Genomic DNA, 27,034 nt, shown 5'->3' with positions numbered 1-27,034 from the left:
AAGGACTAATACCTATCCTTCTTAAGCTATTACAAAAAATTTAAGAAGAAGGAAAACTTCCAAGCTCCTTTTATGAGGCAAGCATTATCCTCATTCCAAAACCAGCTAAAAACACTAAAAAAGATTATTATAGGCCAATATCCCTGATGAACATAGATGCTAAAATTATCAACAAAATATTAACAAACCAAATCCAGCAATACATCAAAAAGATCATACATCATGATTAAGTGGTGTTTATTCTGAGGAGGCAAGCTTGGTACAATATTCTCAAATCAATTAATGTGATTCATCACATAAATAAAATAAAGAATAAAAATCACATGATTATACCAATAGATTCAGGAAAAAAAAAACATTTGATAAAATCCAGCACACATTTATGATCAAAACTCACAGCAAAGTAAGAATACAGAAACATACCTCAACATAATAAAGGCAACCTATTAAAAATTGACAGCCAACATCATACTCAATGAGCAATAATTAAAAGTAATTCCCTTAAGAACAGGAACAAGGCGGGGTGCACCTTTTCACCACTCTTAATGAACATAATTCTGGAAGTTCTAGCCACAGCAATCAGACAAGCAGAAGAAATAAGAGGTATCCAAATTGGAAAAGAAGAAGTAAAGCTATCATTATTTGCTGATGACACAATACCGTCCTTAGAAAACACTAAAGTCTCAGTCAAAAAACTACTAGGCCTAATAAATGAATTTGGAAAGGTGATAAGATATAAAATTAATATACAGAAATCAGTGGCATTTTTATACACCAATAAACTGTCAGAAAGAGATATTAAGGAAACAATCCCCTTTACTTTTTCAACAAGAACAAAAAAATAAAGTACCTAGGATTAAATTTAACCAAGGAGGTAAAAGACTAGTGCTCAGAAAATTGTAAGAAATTGAAAAAAGATATCAAGGAAGATACAAACTAGTGGAAGCATGTACCATGTTTTTGGATAGAAAGAATAAACATTATTAAAATGTCTATACTACCCAAAGCCATCTATAAATTCAATGCAATTCCTATTAAAATACCAATGGCATGCTTCAAAGATATAGAACAAACATTTCAAAAATTTACATGGAACCAAAAAAGAAACCTGAATAGCCTCAACAATCTTGAAGAATAAATGGGAGGTATCACACTTCCTGATATGATGTTATACTACAACGCCATTCTAATCAAAACCGCTTGGTACTGGCGTAAGAAGAGGCATACAGATCAATGGAACAGAACAGATAACCCGTAATAAACCCATGCCTTTATAATCAATTGATATTTGACAATGGAAGTAAGAGCTTACAGTGGAGTAAAGACAGTCTTTTTAATAAATGGCATTAGGATAATTGGACATGTACAAGCAAAAAAAATGAAACTAGACCAACAACTTACACCATTCACAAAAATAAACTCAAAATAGACTAAAGACTTAAATGTAAATCACAAAACCATAAAAATCTTAGAAGAAAATATAGGCAGTAAATTCTCTGATATCTTTCGTAGCAATATTTTTTTGATATATCTCCACAGACAAGTAAAATAAAAGACAGGATAAACAAATGAGACTATGTGAAAATAAAAAGCTTTTTCACAGCAAAAGACACCATTAACAAAATAAAAAGACAACATCTGGTATTGGGTTAATAACCAAAATTTATAAAGAACTTCTAAACTCAAGACCAGGAAGGTAAACCAATTACAAAATGTGCAAAAGAATTGAATAGACACTTCACCAAAGAGAACATACAGATAGTCAATAGGCATATGAAAAAATGCTCAATGTCACTAATCATCAGAGGAATGCAAATTAAAACCACAATGAGATACCATCTTATGCCTATCAGAATGGTGCTTACTAACAAACACACAATAAGTGCTGGCGAGTGTGTGGGGACAAGGGAACCCTCCTGCACTGCTGGTGGGAATGCAGACTTGTGCAGCCACTGTGGAAAACTGTGTGTTGTTTCCTCCAAAAAATTAAAATTGGAACTGCATTTTGACCAAACTATCCCACTTTTTGGAATATATCCTAAAAATAACAAAACACTGATTCAAAAAAGATCTGCATCCCTAGGCTTATTCCAGTATTGTTTACAATAGCCAATATCTGGAAACAGCCCAAGTGTTCATCAGTGGACAAGTGGATTAAGTAGTTATGATACATATACCCAATGGAATACTAAATTGCCATGAAAAAGAAGGTAATCTCATCTTTTGCGATAGCGTGGATGGATCTGAAGTTACTATGCTAAGTGAAATAAGCCAGGCAAAGAAAGACAAATATCATATGATTTCACTTATATGTAGAATCTAATGAACAAAGTGAACTGAGGAATGAAATACAAGCACAGGCTGTGTCACAGGGAGCAGAAGGACAGCTGTCCAAGGAAAGGGGGATGACGGGACAGGATCAGAGAGGTGAAGGGCTTAGTGAAATTGCATATACATAACACATGAATACAGACAACAAGACAGCAAATCCCAGAGAGAACGGTGGGATAAAGTTAAGGGGAGTGTAGAGGGGGGCAAAGGGAGTGTAACTGGGGCGCTTGGTTGGGGGGGGTGAGGGTGTTATAGTGAGTGGGACACTTGAATCTATGTTAACACGATAAAATTAATTTAAAAAAATTGAAGTGCCTGATTTTCAAAGTGGATCTACCAATTTATATTCCCATCAAAAGTATACAAGGGATGCCTGACCAGGCAATGGCGCTGTGGATAGAGTGTCAGATTGGGATGCAGAGGACCCAGGTTCAAAATCCCATGGTCACCAGCTTGAGCGCAGCCTCATCTTGTTTGAACAAGGCTACCAGCTTGAACCCAAGGTCTCTGGCTCAAGCAAGGGGTCACTTGAGTCAAGGCACATATGAGAAAGCAATCAATGAACAACTAAGCTGCTGCAGCGAAGAATTGATGCTTCTCATCTCTCTCCCTTCCTGTCTGTCTGCCCCTATCTGTCCCTCTCTCTCTCTCTCTGTCTCTGTACAAAAAAAAAAAAAAAAAAAAAAGGATACAAGGGTTTCTTTTCCTCCAAATCCTCACTTCCAAGTTATTTGTTGCTTGAAAATAACCAGTCTAACAGTTGTGAGGTGATATCTCATTGTGGTTCTGATTTGCATTTCATTGGTGATTAGCGACTTTAAGCATTATTTCATTAGTCTGTTGGCCATCAATATGTCTTCTCTGAAAAAATTTCTGCTCAGGTCTTCTGCCAATTTTGAAAATTAAATTGTTGGGTTTTTTTAATATTGAGTTTTATGATATTCTTATTAACTCCTAATCACACATATTATTTACAAATGTCTTCTCCCGTTTAACAGTTTACTTTTCATTTTGATGTTTTCCTTTGTTGTGCAGCAACTTTTCAGTTTAAGGTAGTTCATTTGTTTATTTTTGCTATGTTGTACATGCCTGAGGAGACAGATCTAAAATAATTATTGCTAAGAGTGATGTCAAAGTGTTTACTGCCTATGTTTTCTGCCAGACATTTCAATTGCTACATAGTTTTTAATCCACTTTGAGTTTACTTTTGTGTGTAGTATAAGAAAGTTGTGCAGTTTGACAATGATCTTATTTTCAGCAGGATAAAATCAGTGAAAATTTATAGTAGCCTAGGAATGGGATGCTAAAGATAAAGTTCTCTTCAAAAAGTTTTTTAATAATCCAGGAATTTTAAGTTATTGTATAAATTCATCCATTACCAAGATAATGTTTAGATCATGAAATTCTAAAAAATGACAATGAAGAATCTGAAAATTCCAAGGAATATAGAATGGTGATATTTAGGTAGGAATTTCTCTCAAAGAGAAACAGATTTTTTTTTCTTTATCATAATCACCATCATCATCACTGCTTATAGCTGACAGACTTGGAGAAAGCCAGGTACTACAAGAAATGTCTTTCTAGTTAGAAGGGCAAAGGATTGATTAAGCCCTATGTAGCTCATTTTCTGTGTCAAGAACCATTTTTTAGTACTTATAAATATATATATATATATATATATATATATATATATATATATATATATATATATATATATTGAGAGTTAAGAAGATGTAAAAGAGAGAGAAGCATCAACTTGTTCTACTTATCTGTGCCACTGATTGCATCTCATATGTGCCATGACCAGGGTTAGAACTGGCAACCTTGGGGTTGAGCTGGCATCCTTGGGATTGGTGAGCCCAGGCTCAAGCAAGCGGCCCTAGTGTTCTAGAATGACACTCTATCCACTGCGCCACTGGCCAGGTCAGTATTCTATACATATTAACTTATTTAATAATCATGAAGAACATATGAAGTGAGTCTTATTATTATCCCATCCTACAGATAGAAAAACAGATATAACCCCCCCCCAAGGTCACACAGCAAGAAATGTTAGGTCTGGATTTTGCACTCTGACATTAAGCTGTCTTCACTGATGACAGAATACTTTCATTCTCATTTGTCTAACATGTTTTAGAACTAACAGATATGTTTATATTAAGGGTGCATTGTTTTAATAGATATTAATTTTTCATTAATTTTCTTTTATTATTTTATTCATATAATGATATAAATTCTTTCTCTTTTGACTATTTTCCCAAATGTCTTACACTTAAATATCTTAGGGAAGTGTTTGATCATCTTCTGCAGTTGAGTAGTTCAAAAACCATAAATATTTAAACCTATATTTCCAATAATGTGAATAACTCCATTCTAAGAAGTATTTGTATAAGCATCTTTGAGATGAAACCAAATTGCATATTTTTAGTGATCCCAATTATATGTTTAATGCAACAGTATGATTACCTTGGTTTATGTAATGGGCTTACCTATTATTTGACTAAGTTGATGGGAATGGCTTTAGTTACTGATCTTCATTATGAAAGCCTCTTCTGGAAACCTTTGTTGTCAGCCCTTGTTTTGGAAAGTAGTGATTGATGTAACTCCCATCAGATAATCAATTAAATATTGGTTTGTCTCAAGTTTTCATTTTAGTTTTCACATACTAGGCAGTCTTTCTTTATACTGTTTAAAATCTTCAACAAATTAGTAGTTTTTAGCAACTTGAAAGTCCTTTCAGGTTAGCCATATTTACTTTATCAATAAATATTCTCATTTAGAACTTAAATATAAAACACTAATTATGGCTAGCAGGATGTACAATTTAATCAAATTTACTCATCTTAAGTAATAATTTGGTCTACAAGTTGTCAGGACAGACTTTTAAGTTACTTTTTGCTATTTGTGTGAGGATAAAACTCTTATCAACCTCTGACTAAATGTATAGACTCTTTAAAATCAGCCATTTAAAGGAACATGGTACCAGTTCATCTGTCTGCGATGTGGTTATATTTCATTTTTCACCAGAATTTGAGGTTGGGTTTATATGTATATTTCTCTTTCTGTCCAGCTTTCCTTTAATAGAAAATATATAATTAAGAGTCCAAATTATTGAATAAAAAATAATATCTTCAACATAGTTTCTAGATAAAAATTAACTTTTACTTAAATATTACCTTTTTTATGTATAAGAACCCATGAAAGGGAGAACAAATAAAATAAACCCAAACTTTAGCAGTGAATCACAGCATGCAAAAGCATTGTCTAACATAATTTTTTTTGGTCATATGATTATGTATTATAAGTAATGCTTTTGGTTGTTGTTAAGTGAGAGGCAAGGAGGCAAAGACAGGCTCCTCCCCCCTCCTCTCTAAAATGAATAAATTAAAAAATATTTAAAAAAAAGAACAAACATTAAACAAAATAAAATAAAAATAAATAAAAAAATAAAAAATAGACAAATGTATGTTCTTCTTGTTTCCATAAATTGATTATCAAACAAACACGATTTTAAGTTAATAAAACTGTAACTGTAACTAAATTTCATTTAAAAAAACAAACAACTTGGCTCTGGCCAGTTGGCGCAGTGGTAGAGCATCGGCCCAGAGTGTGGAAGTCCTGGGTTCTATTCCCGGCCAGGACACACAGGAGAAGCACCCTTCTGCTTCTCCCCCTTCCCCCTTTCTTTTCCCTGTATATCTCTCCTCCCCTCCCACAGCCAAGGCTCCATGGGAGCAAAGTAGGTCCAGGTGCTGAGGATGGCTCCATGGCCTCCGCCTTAGGTTTCAGCAGTTCTCAACCTGTGGGTCGCGACCCCGGCGGGGTCGCCTAAAGCCATCGGAAAATACATATTTACTAGAAGAACTCCAGTTGCAACGGAGCTACTGCCCAGATGGACGGACAGAGCATCACCCCCTGGTGGGCATGCTGGGTGGATCCCAGTCGGGCGCATGCAGGAGTCTACCTCTCTACCTCCCCAATTCTCATTCCAGAAAAAAATTAAAAAATCAAATATGAAACTCACTCCTGGGGGGTCAGTGAGCATGAAAATAACTCACTGCTCCAAGAGTTAATGCTGTGATGCTTGTTCTACTGATATCTCTACAAATGTCAAGGTGTTTTATTGGAGAAATATGAGCCATAAATGAAATAAATCATATAAAATCCAGTTAAAATAAGACTAAAAATGAGAATATTTTTATAAAAAGTATAAATAATAAAGCAGTATATACATATATATCAATATTTAATTTTAAATATTTTAAGTGATTATTTTACAATTGAAATTTTAAAGAGAACTATCTGCATAATTTATTCATGAAAAAGCATTGATTGACCAAAGGTTTGTAAATAATTACCATCAGAATCCAGAAGTAGAGTTTATCAATTCTTATAAAACCTTCAAACTCACCCCCAACATTTAATATCCTAAGTAATTTAATAAAAAATATAAATACGGTACTTCTTGACATCATTTATAAAAAATAGAGTTCAGAATTGAAAAGAACTCTGTGGTAAGAAAAATAAATTGAGTCTTAAATCGTAAGATCCTATTACATATAATTATAAAATGTATAATACTGGTTCATTTCAGTGTTTTTGAAATCATACTTTATAAAGAATACAACAGAGGAGCACCACCTACTCCAACGGTGTGAGGCTGCAGAGAGCGCCTGATGAGTTGAAACATATAACATCGGGGATACTTTCAAGGTATTGCAACGGCATTTAAGTGTATTGTCTTCCTCACTGGCTGGTATAGATGCCAAATGCATATACATTCATGTACTGTTTCTAACACTTTATAGCTGTTGTGAATTTTCCTTGTTCCAGCCATCTTAGAAAACTGTGTGTGTGTCTGTGTGTGTGTGTGTGTGTGTGTGTGTGTGTGTGTGAGAGAGAGAGAGAGAGAGAGAGAGAGAGAGAGAATTTAGAATTTTGTATATTCTGTGTTGTTTCAAAACACATAGAATTAATAAACAGGGTGTTGTAAAATATAAAACCAAAACAGTGGAAAATATATTTTGAATTGAGACCAGTTGTAATAAATGAAGTTAGAGTATATATAGTTGAGAATAAAGAGATTCCCCACATGTATTGAAATGAAATGATAGCATCATCTTCTCCTAATGGTCCTGGGATATTACACTTTCTTACTGCATTATCAGAAATTAAGAGAAGTCTGGTGAAAAAGAAAGTGAAAATAGAAGTCATATTAACTGGATGATGAGGTTAACATAACTGACAAGAACCTAGAAAAAAATCATATTACTTTATGCCCAGTTTGAATACATATGTAAACTACTCTATCACCGAGATAGTCTCAGAGCAAAAGGTCATAATAAAAGCAGTCAGGTATCATACAACATGTTTATTGTTTTAAAATTTATTTTGCAGAGGAATTATGCATATTTTTCTCATTGCCATGCTTAAGTGTATCAATCTTTTCTCAGATTATTACTCAAATGGTGAAATTTTTATTAAGTAAAATCACTATACTTATTGAGAAATTGAGAGCCACATAAGAAATCATACTATGGCATTTAATATTACATAAAAGTTGTAATTTCCAGGGCAATTTGTTATTTCTTATATTTTTCACTAAATTTTTAGTTGTAGAGAATAAAAAAAAAACATTATTATAAATGTTATCTCAGACCCATATGTATTAGAATACATCAAATAACTTTTCCCCCCCTAGAAACAGGTCCAGCTAACTTAATATCAAATCTCTTGCATTCTAAAAACACGATTTTGGAAGAGACAATTCATAATAGGATTACATCGTATTCAAACATTACGAAGGTATACTGTATATGATTAACTACAAAATAAAATGTATCTAAAAATTTAGGACAAATACATTTGTATTTGTCATTTAATTTCACCTTCTGAATAAGAAAATTAAAATCAGCTGTAATTTTTTCCACATAGAGAAATATTTAAATTGATTTTGTAGAAGTCTTATTTAAACATATATAAGGCAACACAAGCATATCAAATTTAATGATGTTTATATTAATATCCTCAGAAAATAAGAGAAAAAATAATAAAATAATCTGATAACTAGGCTATTTTTCATCTACTATATGTTTTCTTTATGTTAGACACTTTACTGGTCTTTTTCTTTAAAAATGTAACTTTAAATTATTTCTTGATATTTTTCCCAATTGCCTTGAAGGAAAGGAAATTAGGATGTCAGATTTTTTTGGAGGTAAACTTGAAATCATATAGGTGCCTTCCTCTCAGAATTCTATACTTATTGATAATAAACCCAATAATTACTCTAAAATGTTTTTGAATGAGTAGTATTCTGGTTTTTTAAAATAGATAATTGGTCAGATTTTTCTTTCCCTTAGCAATATCAAGGGCATTTTAAAAGTAAAGGACAATGAGGCAGTAAATATTTTCTTGACTCACTCGGCCTTCTTGGGAGTGAATGTACTTTGGAGATCAGCATTGTATAAATGAAAAGAGCAAAAGTTATGGAATGCAGTTTAAACATACATACTGTGTGGCCTTGGCAAATTACCTAACCTTTCTGATCTCATTTATGAAATGAGTAAAACAATAGAAAATTTACGAGGTTGTTGTAAGCTGAAAATGAATGTTATGGACTGGATGTTTGTGAACCCCTCAAATTTATATGTTGATGCTTTAACCCCAATGTGATGGTATTTGGAAATGAAATCTTTGAGAAGTAATTAGATTTAGATGAGGTCATGAGGGTGGGGCTTCACAATGGGATTGGATTAGTGACTTTATAAGAAGAGGAGCAAACCATATCTGATTCACACTCTGCCATATAAGAACAGGGTGAGAAGGGCACATCTGTCTGTGATCTTAGATTCTCAGCTTCCAGGATCATGGTAAACAAAAGTCTATTTTTTAAGATATCCAGCCTATGGTATTTTGTTAGCAAACTAAGTTACCAAAGCAAGGAGGTAATCTTTAGAAAGGATAAGCTGTAGAAGGCTCCGTTTTTTGAATTTTATGTTCCATTAAGAAAAAGTATATTGTTAGATTAAAGTGATGAAGTTAATAAGGTTACATTGAAATGTCTCTGGAAAGAACAATGCTATCTCTTATGCTACAACACTTACTCAGTGGAAGAAAATCACTCTGTATTACTTAAAAATTTTAATTGTGTCACAATTTTTGTGTAATATTTTCCAGGTCTAAAATAAGAATGAATTGCCTTTATTCCTTTCCACACCTGGAAAGTGGTCTTTAACTTTTGTTTTTTGACTATATTACTTGTAAGTACAGCTGGGTTTGTGAAATAATTTGACACAAATTTATATTTGGGAAATAAATTGACAATGATAATGCATTTTGTTAAAGAAGTGGGCTTTTTTGTTTGGTTGATAGTTGGCTGTTTGCTTTTATACTACAGTGGTTACTGCAGAAGGGGGGCATGGGGGAGAGAGTGGGGGAAGCGTATAAAAGGAACAAATATATGGTGATAGAAAACAATTTGACTTTGGGTGATGGGTATACAACAACAGTTCAAATATATATAAATGTCTACCTGAAACCTATGTACTCTTATTGATCAATGTCACCCTGTTAAATTTAATAAAATTTAAATGAAATAAAAAATCTAAATGAAATAAAAAAAATACTACAGTGAAATTCAAGTTTTTCTAAGAACCCAAACTAGCATATATTTTATGTTTTCCCTGCCATATATATATATATATATATATATATATATATATATATATGACCTAGATTGACATGACAAAGTAAGACTATGGGGAAAAAAAAAGTGCTAAATTCCAAAATGAGTAAATTCCCCCAAATTTATGTAGTATTAAACTATTTTATACAAAAAGAAAATTAAGATACCTAAAAAGACCTGATACTAATACCTTAAGAGTCAAGTCACAGAATACAATAAATGCAATAAATATCCTAGTGTAAATGAATGAGTATTGCATTTAAATAGACATATCATCAATGGCAAAGCTCTGGCCATGGGTGTGATTCAGTCATATTGATGACAATCATAGCACCTGTATTATCACCTCCCTTTTCCATTTTGATCTTTATGTGTGTGGTTCAGTGGAGTTGTAAGGGCTGTTTTTAAGCATTTCCTACTCATGTAGATATTTGGAATGTAAAATTCTGAAAGTGAAAAGAATTCCAAGTTACCCACTGTAATGGGATACTACCTCTTGATAATGAGAAAGGTGATAATGAATGTAGGTAGTAAATATGGAGAAATAGCAGTGGTGGGATTCAAATAACGTAACAACTAGTTCCCTGCCCTCATGACCATTTTAATTATAAGAAAACAATATACTGAACCTGGCCATTGGCTCAGTGGTAGAGCATTGGCTTGATGTGTGGAAGTCCTGAGTTTGATTCTAGGTCAGGGCACAAAAAAGAAGCAATCATTTGCTTTTCCACCCTTTTCCCCTTTTTCTCTCTCCCTCTGTCTGTCTCTTCCCTTCCTGCAGCCATGGCTCAAATGGCTCGAGTAAGTTGGCCCCAAGTGCTGAGGATGGCTCCATGGCCTCACCTCAGGCACTAAAATAGCTCTGTTGCTTGGCAACAGAGCAAGCCCCTGATGGGCAAAGCATCGCCCCATAGAGGGCTTGCTGGGTGGATCCTGGTCAGGGTGCTAGCAGGAGTCTGTCTCTCTGTCTCTCTGCCTCTCCGCCTCCCATGTAATTAAAAAAAAAAAAGGTATACTGCAATGTATTTTATTATTTTATACATTTAATACTTAAATAAGAACAATAAAAAATATACACAAAACTAGATTTTAAATTTTAAAATATTAATGAAAAAATATTAAATCATGCCTGACAAGAAAACAATAAAACTGTTATTTAAAATATTTCCATATTGCTTATTGATTGGCATCATCACTTGCAATTTTTTTCACCTATGGATGGAATGAACATTATTATGGGCACTTAGAATATGCTATTGTGCAGATGAACATGAAAAAAAGTAAGGGATGTAAATTTGTGATTTCCACATTGGTCAGCTGCCCAGGTGCCCACCTTAGAGAGAACCCTGATTACAAGTGCCATTTTAACAAGTGGTTCGCTGAACTCAACAAAAAACTGGGTATCGGTCTGTGGAACTGGTGTGAATGGGCTGAATCCCACCACTGCTCCTATTGTTCCTTGACAACTAAGTTCCTAAGAAAGTCATTGAGAGGACTAATGGAGTGTGATTCTTTATCATGGGGGTATGGCCCTTAAATACATGATTATTTAAAAAATATTAAGTCTTTTGGGGAGGTATTATCTCTATTATAAACAAGGCAAAGAAAGCAAAACAAAATGTATAATTTCCTTTGAATTCAATACATTTCTTTGACTTCAGCAACACTCAAAAAAAGTGACACAGGCTAGGAGTACATATTGAGATTTATATGGTACATAAAAGGTCATAATTCAGATTAATCATGAAAATCTTTGTAAATATTTTAATTTAGGAAAGTTTTGGCCTGCCTATAAATGTTTAATATTGACAAGTGGCTTGCTAGTTTGTATCTCAATCAATAAATAACAAAAACAACCTGAACAATGTGTGGCTCTAGGTTCTTACCCTGAGCATATTGATACTTGGAGATTTACACCATTAGCATTGCTGCTAGTTTCATGGTGTCTTCTGCACAGAACATGGTGCTTCAAAGAAGCAAAAATAGTTTGAGACATAATTTAAAATTTCACTGTGACTCTGTTCGCATATAAAATTAGTTGGAAAAAAATCAGAGTTCATAGAAATACAGTTTCATGTTTCAATAATTACAAAAATGGGAACAGTTTATTTCAGGTAGAAACAGCTTTTCCTTGAAGAATATCTCTTAAGCGTCCTTTAAAACACATTCTAAATTCAGAAGAAATGATTTGCAGCAGAAATTTTACAGGGTTACTTAGGCTTAGCTACATATAGACATGCACAGAAGAAAGAGGAGGAGAAAGAAAAGACGACTGCTTCTGTCAGAAAAACAAGCACTTTTTCCCCCTGGTGTCCTGTCTTTGGATATGTACCGCCTTGGAGAAATGTATAAATCATTTTATACATGGAACTGTCTTAGAAAACTAGAGATTTTAGTACAAAGAAATCAATTTGCTGAAAGATGCCCACATGCTATTATTTTGAGTTACTATATATACACCAGAGGAACTTACGAAGGACCCCTTTTTACAGTGAATGATGTACATTAGCATGGCGGGTTTACACCTTCTCCAGGCAAGAGTAACACTTAGTATTACAAATAATATTATAACAATGCTGAAAATACTGATACAAAACAGCTTTAAAGATGGCATTTCCAAAAAATATCCCTCCTATTAAAATTGAACTGTTTAATCCAGGTTTTCTTTTTTGAATGTTTCAGCTTTAAAAAAGGTTTTGCAAGAAAATACTAGTGTTTAAAACATCTCTTAAAATGTCTATTAAATGACAGATTTTCTTAAATAGATTTCTTTTTTACAAAGCATAATTCAAAAGTCTATCTTCCAGAAAAAGAAAACTATAAACTCCAGAAGTCCAAATTAAAAACATTATTTGTGATACATAGTTCTTCCATATCCTGGGAAAAAATCCTTGATCATGTCATCATGCTAATTTATTTACATAATTCAAATACTCTAGCAACACACATCAACTTTTAAGACAAATAAAACTGAATTTCACAATTAATATTTTTTCAGTTTTTCTAACATGTGTTAAATATTGCCCTGCCCAAAATGTATATGTGCATAAATATAACAGCTTCTAAAATATAGTGGAAATTTTGGATAGCAGTCTAATTAAGCCAAGCAAACTGGAGTACACATTTTCTCTTCTGGCAGAATTATAAACACACAAAGAAAGTAAACATTCAGGAAACATTTGCCTTGATACACATGTGTCTTTCTTCAGACTTACAAGTAAAACATATGCACTATCTCTTTACTCATCAATTCTAACCAGAGTAGGAACATTGGACCAAAGTTTCATAGTTAAATCTAGGGGAGGAATCTAATGGCTTTTCCCCAAAGCATAGAGCTCAAATACTTTTTTGGATTAGGAGACATATTTTGCATGTAGCTTTAAGCAGGTTAGTCAGATGCCATGCTCAGATCTGCTATCTCAGTTTCCCTTTATTCATTTCATTTGCACACGCTGATGGATTCTGTCAAAGAATGCAAGGAAAACAGATCATGCAGTAGATATGACAAATTTCAATTTGCATGGACTATGCCTAATGTGGATGCTGTTATTAGCATTTATCTTTGTATAAGAAAACTGCAGCCTTGATTTCTACTGGCTGTCATTTGGTTATTTAATTATTTATTTATTTCTATAGCTGTACACACTCTGGTTTTAATTAGCCATAAAAATTATTTAGATTTATTGATCAATATCATGTCTACTTAAGTATAAAACATAAAAAGCCTTATTTGTTGAGAAATATTTGCAACTAAATGCGTTTTAAATACTGTGTTCCTGTTAGAGATTTATTCCTAGAATCAAATTGCTAAAGTTCACATTTTTAACCTTTTCTTCCAAATCTAGATGACTAGTCAGTGTAATATATATTGGGCTATCAGGAAATTGACTTTCTGTTCCTTAATTTATCATGGATAAGTTGATGTATATAGGGTAAAATTAAATATACATAAAATAATTGAAAATTTAAAAAATACAAAGAATGTAAAATTTTCTTAGAACATTCCATCCATAAAAATTAAAAACATATGCTAATATTCCCTTAATTCAAAAAGCAAGCATGTCATGCTTTATCCATCATTTGAAAAACTTTAGTCAACTCTACATCTCACTTTTTTATGTCATAGTACTTCAGCATCTATAGCAAAAACTAAAAGCAACATTTTTGACGATCAGAGCTGTCATTCTTTATTCGGCTAGCAATTACGGAGTCTAAAATCCTCTGTGAACTAGTGTGAACTAAACATTGAGAGGTAAAAGAAATTGTCTTTTCCCCTTTTTAGTATGGCAAGATAAGCTTGAATGTATGTAATAGAGAGACAAATGTATCTCTGGGTTACATGCAAGCAAACTTCACTGTTGAAATAAACACACCACCAAATATAAGACTTTAAAATTCCTCTTCTCCTTCTATTAACTATGTAATTTAAAAATCTTTACAATTCCTTCATCTACATACTTACTCCTCACATCTATTTTCACAGTAACACCATTCAGTAAACAGAGTGCTATTTGATATTACTTTCTGGAACTTCAATGGATATCAATGACTGATAAAGATAAAAGATAAATAAATTATGGACTAGATAAACCAGCAAGATGGTCCCATTTATTATATATATATAAATATAAAATAAAGTCTTCAAGGCTATTAAACCTAATTTAAGTAACATGCTTGAACCCTCATTCTAAAAAAGTGCACAATTTGTTTATAATAAAATAAATAATAAGTACATGACAATTTAAATATGAGTTATGCACGAGAAACACTAACCATCTTTATCCTACCCAGAGACAGGAAAAGGGGTGTTGAATTACCCATCCTGTTGGCCTAGAGTCTGAAGCTCAGTGGTGTGTAAATTGTGATGGAGAAAAACATTCTTTCTGCTGTACATGTGTAAAGAGATGGGCCCTCTTGGTGGCTGTCCAAATCTGCCCGTGAAGGATGAATGCTGTCGGGCCACAGCTGCTTGTTCCTTTGGTTTCTCTGAGAATGTGGGGAGCCCTTCAGTCTTAGCTGTTGTCTTCAGAGAGTTCTGCCCAATAGTGGCCCTTAAGTTCTGAGTGACCTCTGAAGTGAGGGTTTCATAAGTTCCTCTTGAGTGTTTAATAGCTTCCACTAGTTCCTTGTCCTTCAAGAAATTACTTAAACATAGACTTGATAGTTGACAGGTCTTGCTTTTGTAGGGGCTTGTTTGGTCAGCTGATGAGTATCTAAAACGGTCCTCGGTGGGAGTATGCATTGCTTTTCTGTCCCTTGTGCTGAGACTTTGGCTCACAATTCGATTTCGATATGTAGCCTATGGTAAGAACACAGAAAGAAAATGATGTTAAAAAAAATACATTCATGGCATATATAGAATACAAAGTGCTTTTTTGACATTTTTTATGCAAACTTCTATATTTTCAATAAACTTAAAAGAGAATTAATAGAATCCTCCATGAGATTAAATTTCTCAGTGCAATATTACTACCAGTAGTCATTAAACAGTTAAGTTACTCTAGAAAGCACTATTTTAACGACTTAATTTTTTAAAGCAGTTTCCAAGTTTAAAACAAAATTGAGAGAAAGGTACAGAGTTTTATATATCTTAGTTCCCATATTTTGGTGCAAGTTTAGACAAACATAGGAAAGATCCCCTTGATTTAAAATATAAAAAATATATTTTGACACATATATATTTGTGTTTGTCCTAGCCCATAGAGAAATAAATAACATCAATTAGCTGCATAATGAGGAAATCAATTCCTTTGGAAGCTCTTGGGATCATATTCACAGAGGAAATTTCCACTGTATATGTCTAGCTACATCTTTCTCTGCACTGGAAGAAATTTCCCCTAACTCATATAATCATGTTAGTTTTTAAACCATTTACTTGTCAAACAGTTCATTTATTACCAATTCTTAGAGTACTAGTAGAGGATGAGTAGATGGCAAATTGAGTGATTAATCAGTCAAGTGTGAAGATTATAATAAAATCAATTTTTATTATCCTATAATTCTTATTCTTTTATTTCTTCACTGGAGCATATAGTTTGCAGTTCAGTGAATCCAAGATCACTGATTTTAAAACACATTATTTTACATAGCACTAAGTAAGGAAAAAAAAACACATGCTAATTAAAAACAAACAAAACCCATATTTCATTCTTTTATACAATCTACGTGACCCAATGATTGGTCAAACCAGTCTCTCACCGCAATTTTGTCTTTCTTCAGTTTATGTTTGATAGACAGTTCTTTCATATTTGTCTCAATACTAACAGCTTCATTTACATGTGGGTATGATCCTCTTTAAATTTCACAAAGAATTAGATTTCAATTTTAGAAGAGAGTATGGCAGTGAGGCAATCAATTAAAATATTTTTTTCACTAATATCAAAGTTATGACTTTTTATTTCTTTTCTTGGCTTTCCATAAGCAAAATAATTTGTTATAATACCAGGTCATAGTAAAAACTTTTTGAAAGTATTCTTAAATGATAACTCAACACATGTTGATATCTACATTGTATTGAACTCAAATGGAGAAAAGACAATTTGAAGCTATAAAGGTCACAGTACAAACTGTGCTATAATCATGACCTGGTTGAAAGCACTGATTGTAAGATTCACCTTGATGTTAGGATTTTTTTACATTAAAATTTTTCTGATTACTGAGGCAAAATAGAAATGCAGTAAACATATCAATATGCATTGCCCAATTTTAATTTATTCACAATAATATGATGATAAGAATTAATAAAGGGATATAGCAATATTTTTATTACTGATTAGTGAATTTTATATTATTTCTTAAGTTTTTCTTCTTTATGAACTATATTGATAATTGTCAAAAATGTTCTCATTTGTTACTTCCTGCGATAGTTTCTTGTATGAATTTAGTGCATGGTTGATTATTTTATTTGATTTTAAAATATATTTTTCTAAAATGTTCTTCACTTAACAAAAAATAGTATTGTCACAAACCTAGAATTGTTGCTAAAGAAGTAGAAACACTTGAGACAATTGCAAATAGCTAGCTAGAAAAAAATGGTTTACATTAGAAAAATGGCTAATGTTAAATAGGATTTTTAAAAAATTATAAAGAGCCTGACCTGTGTTGGCACAGTGGATAAAGCGTCAACCTGGAATGCTGAGGTCACCAGTTTGAAACCCTGGGCTTGTCTGGTCAAAGCATATATGGGAGTTGATGCTTCCTGCTCCTCCCCACCCTGCCTTCTCTCTCCCTTCCTCTTTCTCTGCTCCTCTCTCTCCCCCTACCTCTCTAAAATGAATAAATAAATAAAATTTAAAAATAAATAAATAAAAATTATAAAGATTACCAAAAAGATCAACATTATACTTTGAATTCAAATAAAAGAAGAGATAAATATAAATTTATGTTAAAGTGAGCCAGTATCATTGGTCAGAGTTCTTGCAACAGAAACTACTAAGTAGTAGTTCTTGGATGAAAATTCACACTGAGAAATGTGCCTCCTGAGGAAGTTCATGGTTTTCTACTAATGAACCTTTTAGATCAAGTAAATGACATATGCAATGCAGAATACTGTATCTTTTATTTTCAATAATAGAAAAATTGACCATTATGCATTTCCCCACTCAAGCCAACTAAATATGCATTTCATATGGGCAGGAACTTGTCCTGTCTTGTTTAATGCTGAATCAACTGCTCTTAACAATACCTGGTAGTTATACTTTTTTAACACTTATACATTCCAGAAAAGAATCTACCACCATGATTATTTTCCTTATGAAAGAGTTTATTGAATATAAAATGTTCTTCCTCTTGATATTTTCTCACATTAATGAGTTGACTACTTTGCAGATGGATGTATCATCTGGATCTTAAGCTAATAAGTATTGGATGTGTATTTTTTGTTTTCTTTCTTGAAAGCAGAGGGGGAATGACTTTTCTCAAGGGACATGTTACTTTTAGGGCTATTTTTGTACTTTCAACACCACCTTACTTGTACCTTTCCCAATAAAGAAAGAAGACATTGTGCAGCTATAAGATACACCTTGGAGGAAATAACAAACTTTCAATAACCACAAAGCAATCTGACATTATATCTATAGTATTAGCTATCAAAACAACAGAAAAAAAATCTTCTTAAGTAAATGTAATAAATGCTGTGGAGAATAAATTGAAAGGAAGTTATGGTGAAATAGTTCTTTATTTTTTTTTATTTTTGTATTCAGTGAGAGGAGGGGAGGCAGAGACAGACTACTGCATGTGCCTCGACTGGGACCCACCCAGCAAGTCCACTATGGGGCTATGCTCGACCCATCTGGGGCGTTGTTCAACTGCAAGGCAGCTCATTTTTAGCACTTAAAGCCTGAGACAGAAGCCATGGAGACATCCTCAGGGCCCAGTGCCAACTCACTCCAATTGAGCCATGGCTGCAAGAAGGGGAGAGAGAAGCGAGAGGGGGAAGGATGAAGAAGCAGATGGATGCTTCTCCTGTGTGCCCTGTCTGGGAATTGAACTCAGGACATCAACATGCCAGGCTGATGCTCTACCTCTGAGCCAACAGGCCAGAGCTTGGTGATGTACTTCTTGATCTCTTTTCATTTCATGTGTCAACATGACATAGAGACAAACTTCTTTGGCCAAAATCAGGGACAGGAAAATAACTCCATTAAAATATCTTCAACTCAAATCTTAAATCTTTCATTTATGTAAACATTTGTATTCAGAAATGCAAACAGGGTGGTCAGAATCTTTTTTAATTTATAAAAAGTATAATTTTTGGTGATTTAGTAATGGTAGCAACATATTACTTAAAATACATATTTGGCAAATGACTATGAGTTATTTGACACTGGCCTAGACTTGAAAATTAATTGTATCAGTTACTTCATTAATGCAGAAAATGAATGATGAAGGCACCAACTGAGGCAGTAGACAGAACAAATTCTATAATAGTATTAATTTAATTATTATGATACAAAGATACATCAATCTAAAGACAAAATAATAAAAGTTTTAAATATGGAGAAGTGAAGAAGCTATCTCTATGTACTGTTAAATATAATTACATATATATATATATGAAAAGTACTTTGAATAAAGGCATGTACAAATAATATTACTGAGTAACAGTAAAATCTATAAATGAATCAAATATATTTCCATTTTCTATTTTTAAAGGTAAAATTTGTTTAAAACATTGTACACATTTCATGTGTACAACATTATAATTAGGCATCTGTATACACTACCAAAAATGATTAACCAACAAAAAACTAGTTAAAATCCATCATTATACAATTGATCTCGTTTACTCATTTTGCCCGTCCTCCATCCCCTCTGGTAACCACCTTATGTTCTCTGTAACTATTAGTTTGTTTTGTTTGTTCATTTGTTTTGTTCTTTTTTTTTAGATTTGTCTTGTAAGCAAATCATATGACATTTGTCTTTCTCCATCTTACGATTTTAATTAGCATAATACCCTCACGGTCTACCCATGTTGTTGCCAATGGCAAGATTTTATTCCTTATTTATTTATTTATTTATTTATTTATTTATTTATTTATTTTATCTTTTTAGGTGAGAGCAGGAAAGATAATGAGGCAGACTCCTGCATGTATGCGCCCCAACCCAGATCCACCCATCAACCCAACCTGGGGCAAATGATTAAGTACCGAGCTATTTTTAACACCTGAGGCTGATACACTTGGATAAACCAAGCCATTATCAGTACCCAGGGTCATGCTTAAACTAATGGAGCCACTGACTATGGGAAGAGAAGCAGGAGAGAAGGGAGAAAGGGGAATGAGAGAAACAGATGGTTGCTTTTCCTATGTGCCCTGACCAGGAATTGAACCCAGAATGTTCACACACCAGGCTCATGCTCTACCTGATTAGCTACCAGCCAGGGACAATTTCATTCCTTTTTATGGCTCAGTAGTATTCTGTTATAAGTATCACATCTTTATTCATCCATCCATCAGTGGATAATAAGGTTATTTCTAAATTTTGGTTATTAATAATGTTGCTATAAACATGGAAGTATATATATATTTTTAAATTTTGGTTCTCATATTCTTCAGGTAATTACTCAGAAGTGAAATAGAGAGGTAATATGGTAATTTTATTTTTAATTTCTTGAGGAATTGCCATACTGTTTTTTTTAAATCATGGCTGCACTGATTTACACCTCACCAACAGTGTGCAAAGGTTCCTTCTGCTCTACACCCTCTCCAACACTTATTATTTCTTGTCTTTTTAATAATAGCTATTCTAACAGGATTAAGGTGATATTTCCTTATGGTTTTGATTTTAATTTCTCTAGTAACTAATGATATTAATGAGCTTTACATGTGCCCAGTGGCCATCTGTGTGTCTTTCTTGAAAAAATTCCTATTTTTTGCCCATTTTTAATCATATTTGTTTTTTTAGTAATTGAATTGCAGGAGTTCTTTAATATTAACTTCTTACCAAATACATGATTTACAAATATCTTCTTTCCATTTTGCTTATGGTTTCCTTTGCTGTGCAGTCACTTTTAGTTAGATAGTTCAATTTGGTTTTTTAGTTGTTGTTGTTCATTTTCCTTGCCTTAGGAATCAGATCCAGAAAAATTGTGATAAGACCCATGTCAAGGAGATTACCAACTATGTTTTCTTCTAGGCATTTTATAATGTCAAGTCTTAAACATTTATATTTATTAATATTGAGGTAATTTTTGTGTATGGTATAAAATAGATGTCTGCTTTTATTCTTTTGCGTGTGGCTGACCAATTTTCTCAACACCATTTATTGAAGAAACTATCTGTTTCTCGTTGTATGCTCTTGGTTGCTTTGTCATAAATGAATTTGTCCATATGTGGGTGGGTTTGTTTATGGGCTATCAGTTCTGTAACCTTGATGTGTCTGTCTGTTTTTATGCTAATACCATATTATTTTAATTACTATAGCTTTGTAGTATAGTTTAAAAACAGAGACCATGATACCTTCAGCTTTGTTCTATTTTCTCAAGATTGCTTTGGTTATTTGGGATATTTTGTGATTTCAACCAAATTTTAGAATTTTTTGTTTTAGTTCTGTTGAAAAATATTTCATTTGAATTTTTATAGGGATTGCCCTGAATCTGTAGATTGCTTTGGGTAGTAAATACAATTTAATAATAGTAATTGTCCCAATTACTATTCCAGCATGAAATATCTTTCCATTTATTCACTACTATCAATATTTTATTTTTATACAGTTAGCCCAGGATACTTTCATAATGGTCTCTTTAATATTCTTTCTCTAATGATCTTTGTAAATTCTCTTAAAGATTGGTTACATTAACATTGTGACACATTTTAAAGAAGAATTAAATGGAAATGTTCTACACATAGTTCCCTTCCCATTGATGCGCAAACCTTAAAGGAATCTCTTTTAGAGGATTGATTCTGTAGTGTTCCAAGAAAATGATTTATTGTCTATGCAATTTACCATTGAGAGACATAAAGATCTTTTCTTAAAAAACTTCATTACACAAGTTTTCTAATCTACTTTTAATGAAGTCCATAGTTTACTTAACCATAAACCTATAAAGAATTTAATTTGTATAAAGTAATTTAAAATTATGCCAAGGAATAAACAATAATAAGATTTATATTCTTGAAAAAGATTTATTTACCTTTATAAAATTTCAAGTCTTAAATCTTGAACTAAACAAAACAAAATTAATGTACAACAACAAAAAATGCAATGAGGTGGTAAAAAGAGCTTTCAAGATCTATTAACTTATCGATACCTAATAGTGAAAAGACCTAGAATAGAGAGGGATTCTTAAATATGCTAAAATCAAGAAAGCATGCATTACATAATTTTGGAATTTTGTAAAAAAGATTAAAAGGCCAGTAAATCACTATCTCCGATTTTATTTAAAATAATTTCTAAAATTTATGCACGTTGTTCTATGTATTACTATTTTCAATCCCTATTAGAGATTTTTATTATATCTGTTTCAATGGTAAGAAAACTGAAACGTTTACACTTAAGTACTTTCCAGGATTCTAAGGTTAACAGGCAGCAGAATGTGAATTGGAGTTCACACATTTTTATTTCAAAACTCACTCTAAGCAGGTATTTTCAACCTCAACACTATTTACATTTGGGATTATGTAAATTTTTGTTGTAGGGGCTGCCCTATGAATAGCAGAATGCTTAGCAGCATCCCTTGCTTCTTCCAATAGATGCCAGCAGCTCCTGAACCCAAGTACAACAACCGAAAATGTCTCCAGACATTTCCAAATGTTCCCTGGAGGGCTATGTTATTCCCCAGTTGAGCATCACTGGCTTAAATTATGATGCTTCCCTAAATCAGACAGTTAAAAGAGACAAGTGCTATAACTCTAAAAATAAAGAAAGGCCACATACAAAAACTACTATTTTTTATTTATTTTTAAATGTTTATTTTATTGATTTTAGAAAAACAGGAAGGGATGGGGGAGAGAGAGAGAGAGACAGAAACATCCATCTGTTCCTGTGTGTTGTTCCCTGACCGAGGATTGAACTGACAACCTCTGCACTTCAGGACGATGCTCTAATCAGCAGAGCTATTCAGCCAGGGCTAAACTGCTATCTTTTTAAAAAATCATTTACAGCCATTGGAAAAATATATTTAAGCCTTTATTATTTGGGGGTTATTTTAAAAACACACAGTGCTCACTGTAGGCTAGACACTCTCCTCGGCCCTTACAATAATTAATTTAAAAATATTAGCTCATTTATTAAACCAATGCAATGTACTAATAAACATTGGAGGCATTTATAAACATAAATTTTGATCAGCAAGAGCAGTAAAAGCCACATACAGTATGGCACATAAAAATTTAAGGGTTTCTTCATTCAGAGTAACCATGGAAGTATTAGGGTTCCTATATGCTTAATTAGGCAGTACTTCAGTGTTCTAACAGAGGTATTAAAAATAACATTTCCAGCACTGACAGAAAATGGAATATTAATGGAGTGTCATGAACTACTTAAAAAATAAATGCCCCTTTTTGATTTTCTGCTACTTAATATATTGGTGTGAAGTAAATTGGTAGACCCAAAATGTGCCACTTTCTCAGTGACAGCCATTGAAGTGTCAGTATAAACTCAAACTACATTTATTAAAAATTACAGACTGTCCTTTTCCTGTCATCACAGAGAGGAATAGGATTTCTAAGGCAGTTATAAATACCAGGACATGTCTCTGTGGATTTTGGCACATTGCTATATTTGTTTATCCATTGATGTAGAGTCTGTTTTCAGTGATAAAGAAGAATTCTGTTAAAGGTCTACAACACTCTACCACAGAGAGATTGTATACAGAAGTAGTTACTGCTTTGCAAGCAGAAAGCTTTGTAAAAAGTTCAAGTAATATCCAAAAAGAAACATTCAAATGTTCAGGCATACAAGACCTATTTTTTCAGATTCCACAAATTACCGAGAGGAAATTATCTGGAGTTAAATTACTTTTCCTGGCTCATCATCTCTCCTAAATTCTTTAGTGGATAATATATCCTGCTGGTGGGCATTGAGGGTTCAACTTGGGTTAGAAAACTTGCACAAGATAAGCAAGGTGAATGTTAATAAGGTCAACTAAAAGGCAGCATTCCCAAGAGAGGAAAAGCATATCCCTCGCCTCACAAAAGAATAGTCAAAACAGGTAACATTTTACCTATAAGCCACTTGACACTTGACTCTTCTGGGTCTAACCAGAGTAAATGAACTCTAGACAGGACTAATCCTGAGGAACAATAATGAGATGGTTTTAACTTGTGTGTGTGTGTTTGTGTGTGTATGTGTATGCATGTAGGTGTATGTTTTAAGCCACTCCGTGTGTATAACTGTCCTTACTTAAAAAGTGTTTTAAGTGAGACTTTCAGACAATTACTGCTTAAAATAGCAATGTAGGCATATAACCACAAACTCAATTCAGAAGTAACATTAAAAAAATATAATTCTGGGCCCTGGCCGGTTGGCTCATTGGTAGAGCATTGGCCTAGCGTGAGGGAGTCCCGGGTTCGATCCTGGCCAGGGCACACAGGAGAAGCGCCCATCTGCTTCTCCACCCCTCTCCCTCTCTTTCCTCTCTGTCTCTCTCTTCCCCTCCCACAGCCAAGGCTCCATTGGAGCAAAGTTTGCCTGGGCACTGAGGATGGCTCTGTGGCCTCTGCCTCAGGCGCTAGAATGGCTCTGATTGCGACAGAGCAACCCCCAAGATGGGCAGAGCATCGCCCCCTGGTGGGCATGCCGGGTGGATCCCGGTCAGGCGCATGCAGGAGTCTGTCTGACTGCCTCCCCATTTCCAACTTCAGAAAAATAAAAATAAAAAAAATAAAAAATAAATATATATATATAATTGTGTTAAACTGATATTCCAAAAAAAAATAGTGATTTCTAAATGAAAAGGATAATGAGGCCTTAATCTAAATTTACATGCCTAAGAGAAATAAGGAGGAAATAATTCTTATGTGTTTGCACAGGAAATCATTGTAATGGACAACTGCAGTGGTTTACTACAGCAACAGCATAAAAAATGAGCCTCTTTTTTAGATACCCAGAGTCCCAATATCTATTACATATTAGATGATACAAGGTTTCTTGAATAAAATCAGTATTCAGAAATAATCACAGCCTGATCTGTGGTGGCGCAGTGGATAAAGCATCGACCTTGAATGTTGAGGTTGCCGGTTCGAAACTCTGCACTTGTCTTGTCAAGGCAAATATGGGAGTTGATGCTTCCTGCCCCTCCCCCCCTTCTCTCTCACACACACACTCTCTCTCTCTATTTCCCTCTCTCGCCTCTCTAAAATGAATAAATAAAAAATAATAAAAGTTGATTCTGACATTTAAGTATAAGACATGGAATAAAATATCACAAAAACTCGTATATTCACATAAATTTCTTTTGTGTGAATAATTCAGTCTTTACAAGATAGAAATATTTGTTGTATTCAATACATGAAAAATATGCAATATGAAATTAAGAACCTAGACTATTATTTATTCCTCTTGTTTTTAGTAGTTATTAACCTGATTATATAATATAAATCCTATTTCCTTGCTTAAATGATTGTGTCCAATCAGTAATTTTACCCTAGAAACTCTGCTGGGAGATTTCTAAAAGAAAGATGTTATTTACCTAATGTACAAAATAATCTGAGAAAGGAAATTGAATAAAAACACAGTGATTTTACACTGCTTGTTGGCTGTTTTATGTCAGTGTAAGGTAAGGCAAGCAACTTAAGGAATAAATTTGATCCACTGATAAAGACAATCAATAATTAAATACATGGTATAATTTGGGAAACACTACAAATACAATTATAGCATCTCATCTGTCATATACTTTAAATGTTAGAAATTATTTTCACATACGTATCTTAATTTATCCTTGTAAATGTATATTAAGACTGGTTTCAAATGCCTAACTTCCATTTTACAGATGGAAAGCTGAGGCTCTTAATAATAATTGGCTTACTCAAGATGACTCAGGTAGTAATTAGTATAAGGTCTTTGAATTCCAAGTCTTATATACTATGCTGTCTATTTATCTGTCAAAAGTTTAAATAAATGCCCTTTCCCAATTGTTTTGTTGATACTAAAATCTCACTTTTGTGTTCAGTTCCTTTAGGTATATTAAATATTGAGTTATTTTTTCTGGATTTTGTTTATTACACAAAAATATATCCAGGCTCCATGGAGAAATTGCTTCCAGATAACTTTCAGAGAGATTGTTAGTCTTTTACATAATTTAAACCTTGGTATGAATTAGGTTATAGGATTATTCCTGAAGAAAAGAGTTTGAAAGGAATCAGGAGAAGTATAGGTATCCATAATGTATACGTAATATGTAAGTAGATAAGAATGATGTTGAAAAAAAGGGAGACAAATAGTATACCTCATTACTCCCAACCCCAGAATAACTGTCAATGTAATTAGGATGAAAGAACTAATGGTCCAAAATACCAGATCACTTGAGCATCTCCCTAGATCAGGGGTCCCCAAACTACAGCCTGCGGGCCGCATGCGGCCCCCCTGAGGCCATTTATCCGGCCCCCGCCACACTTCCAGAAGGGGCACCTCTTTCATTGGTGGTCAGTGAGAGGAGCACATTGAGCATCTCATTAGCCAAAAGCAGGCCCATAGTTCCCATGGAAATACTGGTCAGTTGTTGATTTAAATTTACTTGTTCTTTATTTTAAATATTGTATTTGTTCCCATTTTGTTTTTTTACTTTAAAATAAGATATGTGCAGTGTGCATAGGAATTTGTTCATAGCTTTTTTTATAGTCCAGCCCTCCAATGGTCTGAGGGACAGTGAACTGGCCCCCTGTGTAAAAAGTTTGGGGACCCCTGCCCTAGATTAAGAGATCCATTTATTCTTTTATTATTTGAAATTTAAAGTAGACCAAATTTAATTTAAGAAACTTCAAGGGACATATTCAGGACAGAAACATGACAAACACCAAAACTTACATTTTATGCTTCATGATTTGGTGACATAACACTATTTAAAAATTCTTTCAAAAAGTGATATCAAAAGAATATTACAAACATGTGCATGGAAATAAAAAGTATGCCAAATGTTTTGGGATATTTGATGAAGTCATATTAATTTTTATCTACCATCTAATTTTCTGAAGTGCTTTTATATGGTATAAGTAAAGAATAAGACAGAAGGGAGTGAATTCTAGTATGAAAAATTATGTCCATGATATCATTATATGTCCATGATATTATATATTATCTACAAGTTAGAACCAATTTTAAAAGAAGCATAGAATTTCAAAAATATACTCTTTCATTATATAAAGAGTTGAACCTTGCAGATAAAAGGTTTATTTAATAATAGCAATTTTAAAACCAACCAAGCATTTTTTTCTATTTAAGATGAATTTATGAGTAATGGAAACATTTACTACAAAGTGTCAAAAAAATTCTAAGGCTACTTTTTTTCCTTTTGGAAAGTTACTTCATCAAAGCAAATAGTTTTCTTTATTGACTCAGCGTAGTCTAAAAACGTTTCCA

The 27,034-nt window shown here is 33.2% G+C and overlaps 1 protein-coding gene across 1 annotated transcript in view; it reads right to left on the bottom strand.

The window, feature by feature from the left end:
• Positions 1-14,711: 14,711 nt before the first annotated feature.
• The window catches only part of CCSER1 (coiled-coil serine rich protein 1), a 1,510,224-nt gene continuing 1,497,901 nt past the window's right edge, over positions 14,712-27,034 (bottom strand). Inside the window, exon 11 of the mRNA XM_066385742.1 lies at positions 14,712-15,314. Within this exon, the coding sequence (XP_066241839.1) occupies positions 14,829-15,314 (486 nt within the window). The 3' untranslated portion in view covers positions 14,712-14,828. The remainder of the gene's footprint in view (positions 15,315-27,034) is intronic.

Source organism: Saccopteryx leptura, chromosome 5 (genome assembly GCF_036850995.1).
Source record: "Saccopteryx leptura isolate mSacLep1 chromosome 5, mSacLep1_pri_phased_curated, whole genome shotgun sequence".
In the NCBI taxonomy this organism is placed as follows: Eukaryota; Metazoa; Chordata; class Mammalia; order Chiroptera; family Emballonuridae; genus Saccopteryx; species Saccopteryx leptura.
The sequence above is the reverse complement of the archived record's forward strand: the minus strand, read 5'-3'. Positions and strand labels throughout refer to the sequence as shown.